Genomic DNA, 1196 nt, shown 5'->3' with positions numbered 1-1196 from the left:
AAACAAAATAACTACTGGCTCAAACTGTATTCACATTTAAATTTTAATATATGCTGTCCATTTGCCTCCAGAAAGGCAACAGCCATTTACGTCTACACTAAGAGGGACATTTTTATTGATATTTCCCTGGCATATCCTTCCAAAGGTGGAAATTGTTTGTTTGTTTGTTCTTAGAAGGAAACAATGTAAATATTTTAATAAAAACAATCCCACAGCATTTACTGTCATCTGGTAATAACATAAAGGTGAGCAAAACAATATGAATAAATGCCTTAACTACACTTCTAACAAAGGACACCTAAAAAAACTGTATTGCCTTCTCAACAATTTCTCACTTCATTGATCATTTCTAGTTGAAGACACTTTGGAGCAGAGTAATGTTATCTCCTTTTAGCATGATCCGACTCAGCTGTTTTCTTGACTTTGTCTTAGAATGAATCTCTTCTGCATCATCTAATACGAGGTTCATATACCCATCAAAACCAATGATACAGCCCTCTATCCGCATATTCACTTGCTCATAAAGCCACACCTGAATCCGAGATCTAATTTGCAAGTATCTGAAGATGAGATTGATGGGCTGCACCATCACCTTCTGCACCTTCTGCACCTTCTGCACCTTCTGGCCCTGGCCCCGGTACGCCATGGTGGAAGCTCACAAAGACCTCACTATCCTGCACACCCTAGAAATTGGTTTTAAGTAAAACAGTAACGGAGAACTCAATATAGATCTTCAGTTACTGATGATGATTAGAACCTGTGCCTTAACGCTATTGTGAGAGAAGGCTGAGTAGGTATTGCCTCTGGAGGAACAGATTGTAGTGTCCTATAAAGCGAACAGGAATGCGTTCATTCTCACCCACCACACATCTCTTTAACTATGCTTTTATGACTTTATAACAGTTTGAATAAACTATCCGGGTACTTCTGTATTCTCATTTGTCCTGCTTCTGGTACAGAAAATAGAAGGATGAGCAGTCTCTCACTGACTGAAAAGATAATTCTGTTGTCACAGATGTATATATTTTGTTGTAATATATATGTGAGTGACTGTAACAGAAAACTGGATCCACTTCCTAATTACTGTCAGAAATAATGGTTCCTGATTAACTATCCCTAAATCAAAACCACCATTCTGGTTAGATGCCCTCCATCATTTCACTAGCTCATAGAAAAAGTCTATTAAAAAAAATTTT

The 1196-nt window shown here is 37.5% G+C and overlaps 1 protein-coding gene across 1 annotated transcript; it reads right to left on the bottom strand.

Annotated features, from left to right (window-relative positions):
* Positions 1-253: 253 nt before the first annotated feature.
* On the bottom strand, positions 254-646 carry LOC132513759 (small nuclear ribonucleoprotein E-like). Its single transcript, XM_060138341.1, has one exon. It carries the CDS (start codon positions 644-646, stop codon positions 350-352), a length of 297 nt encoding a protein of 98 aa, XP_059994324.1. The 3' UTR covers positions 254-349.
* Between the last annotated feature and the right edge of the window lie 550 nt (positions 647-1196).

Source organism: Lagenorhynchus albirostris, chromosome X (assembly GCF_949774975.1).
Source record: "Lagenorhynchus albirostris chromosome X, mLagAlb1.1, whole genome shotgun sequence".
NCBI lineage: Eukaryota > Metazoa > Chordata > Mammalia > Artiodactyla > Delphinidae > Lagenorhynchus > Lagenorhynchus albirostris.
This window is presented reverse-complemented; position numbering and strand designations above follow the sequence as displayed.

Bases quoted from the DNA above. Each gene is read 5' to 3' on its own strand.
- LOC132513759 (XM_060138341.1), bottom strand. From the start codon at position 646: ATGGCGTACCGGGGCCAGGGCCAGAAGGTGCAGAAGGTGCAGAAGGTG.